Genomic DNA, 3,220 nt, shown 5'->3' on the forward strand with positions numbered 1-3,220 from the left:
TCATTAACTCAATATATGTGTATGAGCAGGATGCTAAACAGGATATCACTTTTTTTTAAAAAAGACATTGTTTTAAAAAATGCATCCGTCTTTACTGTAATCAACCAGTTGTTCTAAACAACTGAACTGACATATAAAGGTTTGGAAATTATGTTGCCATTTATCAAATACAACACCATAAAAACTCTAGCAAAGATCACAAACAAACCAGGTTTGTCTAAAGGATTAAGTTCTAACTTTATTATATTTAGCATCAAGACTGTACTGCATCCTAAAGGTTTCCTTTGACTGCACTGCGCACAAGGTGTGTGATGTCTGATAAACGCACGCCACCTGGTTTCCCGAAGTGAAACTCCTCTGGGAGTGCGTGGAGTAAAGGTGAGCAAAGACGCAGGTGAACCCACCTTGCAGTGACGAAACCCGTTTCACATCAACAAAGCAATTCATCACGAGTCTAAAAGCGATGTTTGTACATACGCTCGACCGCTTTATTTCAAAACAGGGTGTGCATGATCCTTGAGTGTTTTCGTAAGATTAAGATTTTTTTAAGACTTAAAGTCAGCTCCCGAGGCCCCGCCCCCTGTAGGCTTACCCGGAGGTGAGCTGCTATATTAGACAGCTGAGCGCGCGCTCGGGATGTGAAGTGCTTTATCTTCAGCAGGTACAGCTCCTGTCACTCTCACACTCGGGATTGTGTTTGACAGCGCGCGTGGCTATTCTAGCGCTTTTTTGGGGAACTTGTTTTTTTCAGCAGAGCGGCTTTTGCGCGAACAGTTAACACTGTCACAGAATGAAACTGGAAGTTTTCTGCGGGGGTCACTACGACTGCAAGCCCGTGGAGCTGGGCAGCGACGCCGAGGGCAGTGTCCCGTCGCCGATGTCCGCGGAGGACGAGCTGGGCTCGGATGGAGACTGCGTGGCGCACAGTCCCGCACCTGTTCCCCCGGGCGCCGAGAGCAAAGCCAAGCCCTATACGCGGAGACCCAAGCCCCCGTACTCTTACATCGCTCTCATCGCCATGGCCATCCGGGACTCGGACACAGGCCGTCTCACTTTGGCTGAAATCAATGACTACCTTATGAAAAAGTTCCCGTTTTTTAGAGGCACCTACACCGGCTGGAGGAACTCAGTGCGGCACAATCTGTCCCTGAACGACTGCTTTCTGAAGGTGCTGCGGGATCCCTCCAGGCCGTGGGGAAAGGACAACTACTGGATGCTGAACCCGCACAGCGAGTACACCTTCGCGGACGGAGTGTTTCGTCGGAGGAGAAAGCGCATCAGCAAAAAAACCGGCAAGGAGCCAGAGGGGCCGAGCCAAGCTGCTGCAGGGGACACATGCAGGGACTCTATCGCGACGCCTCCTTCCAGCGTCAAGTTCACGAGCTCTTTCGCCATTGACAGCATCCTCAGCCGACCTTTCAGGAAAGAGGAACGCCCTGTTCACAAACCTGACACCTGGCAGGGGGGAGTGGACATGATGCCCTTTGTCATGCGGGGCTCCCCTGTCCGATCCTATGGGTTTCCCGAGAGCCCTGCGATCAGCTGCCGTCACCAACGGGACTTTTTCCCTTTCCTGCCCCCATCCGAGTGCCTCTCGATCCCGCACACACCCGTGCCCGCGTACAGCCCGTTCAGGATTGAGTATTTGTTGTCATAATATTGCTGGTCTAGGGTGGGGAACTTCGGCACTTTCTGAGCACTAGTGACTCGACACAGACATTTTTGCAAAACACATTTCACCCGCCTGCATAAATCGCCTTTTGCTCCGGAAAGTTTTATGCAAAATGGAAAGGAGTGAAAAGTTGTGAACTATTTAATTTGTTTGTGCTACTGAACGGTTGTGTTGTTCTAAGTTGTTTTCAATGTATTTATTTGACTTTAAGTGTGTTGAACCAGGCGCCTCAAAAGATTCTTATGAAAGTTAAATATGATATTTGTTTAGATTTGCTATTGAGAGACAAACTCAGTTTATGATGAAAGTGAGGCTTCTGCATCAATCTCGTTAACTGGAATTAATGTTTACTCTTTTACTGACAGATTGCATGCACATTTTATATTGAATAATAAAACATGCTTTAAATTTGAACACGAATTGATTCCTATCAGTCATTGATTTTTAAAAGATATTCTGTGAGCTCTGTCATGTGTGCAAATAGTACATTTTCACGAACCATCATACAATGATGTTTTATTAACAAAGTTCGGGAGGAGCACGTTCAGATAATTAAACCTAATTAAATACTCTGGGATACCAAATTGCGAGCACGGAGCCCTCCCCCGGACAGCAGGCCAATCTTTACACCGTTTAATATGATGCAAGTGTGAACTCGTGAAATGTTCATAAATGTAAAATATTATAGTAATGTTTGCAATAACCAGTGAGTTTTATAGCTATAGTTTTCATACTTTTGTTTTTGTTTCCACACTACCCAAATGCTTCAAACTTGTACAGTATATGAATAGCTGGGCACTTTGAGAGCGTGATTTTGGTGAAGGAAAACAAAACAAGATAAATCAGCTTCATTTTGCGGCAGCTGTGAATATTAAATAAAACAAATCAATATAAAATCCTGGTAGGATGCACGGTGGAAAAGTCCCACACGAGCTGTCCGCGGTCCTGAAGATAAGATGACATGACTCAGATTTCAAGGCCAAGTAGTGATTTGCCTACTAACATATTAAAAACCATATAACGCTTAATTTATATATCTGAATCTGTCCTTGTTTCTGCTTTAAAAGCCTTCGTCTTAAAAACTTTTCATCGTGTTAAACAAAATTACCGTGTTCTTATTATTAGTAATAGCAGTAGTTTTGTTGGTCTTATTATTGTTAGTTTCGCTCGTCTTTTTTTTTTTTTTTTTTTTTTTTTTTTTTACTTTGTTTTGGGAAAATAGTCACGTCTCAATAGATAAATCAATACATATGCCATTTTCCTAAAAAGCAGACCGTTTCAATTTTAAGTTAAAGGAGTAGCCTAAAAAAAGTGAATATTAGCATGAATTCGCGTGCGCAGGAGGATGGATAACCCACACAAGTAGATCAGATTTCCATATATTTGTGTCCTTTATAGAGTAGAAAAGAATCAAATATATCTTTATTGTTATTGTCATTAAAACAACGAAAGTTTAGCAGTTCACAAGGATTGGAAAAAAAAAAAATAGAAAAAACATAAATAAAAGAAAGTGACGTAATGTATACAATAGTTTGTGCAAAATAAAAC

General features: G+C 42.7%; 1 protein-coding gene across 1 annotated transcript; it reads left to right on the forward strand.

Moving 5' to 3' along the window:
• Nucleotides 1–692: 692 nt before the first annotated feature.
• On the forward strand, nucleotides 693–2,084 carry foxq1a (forkhead box Q1a). Its single transcript, XM_084410160.1, has one exon. It carries the CDS (start codon nucleotides 791–793, stop codon nucleotides 1,655–1,657), a length of 867 nt encoding a protein of 288 aa, XP_084266286.1. The 5' UTR covers nucleotides 693–790; the 3' UTR covers nucleotides 1,658–2,084.
• The last annotated feature ends 1,136 nt before the right edge of the window (nucleotides 2,085–3,220 follow it).

The sequence above is a fragment of the Rutilus rutilus genome (genome assembly GCF_951802725.1).
Source record: "Rutilus rutilus genome assembly, chromosome: 6".
Classification (NCBI taxonomy): Eukaryota; Metazoa; Chordata; class Actinopteri; order Cypriniformes; family Leuciscidae; genus Rutilus; species Rutilus rutilus.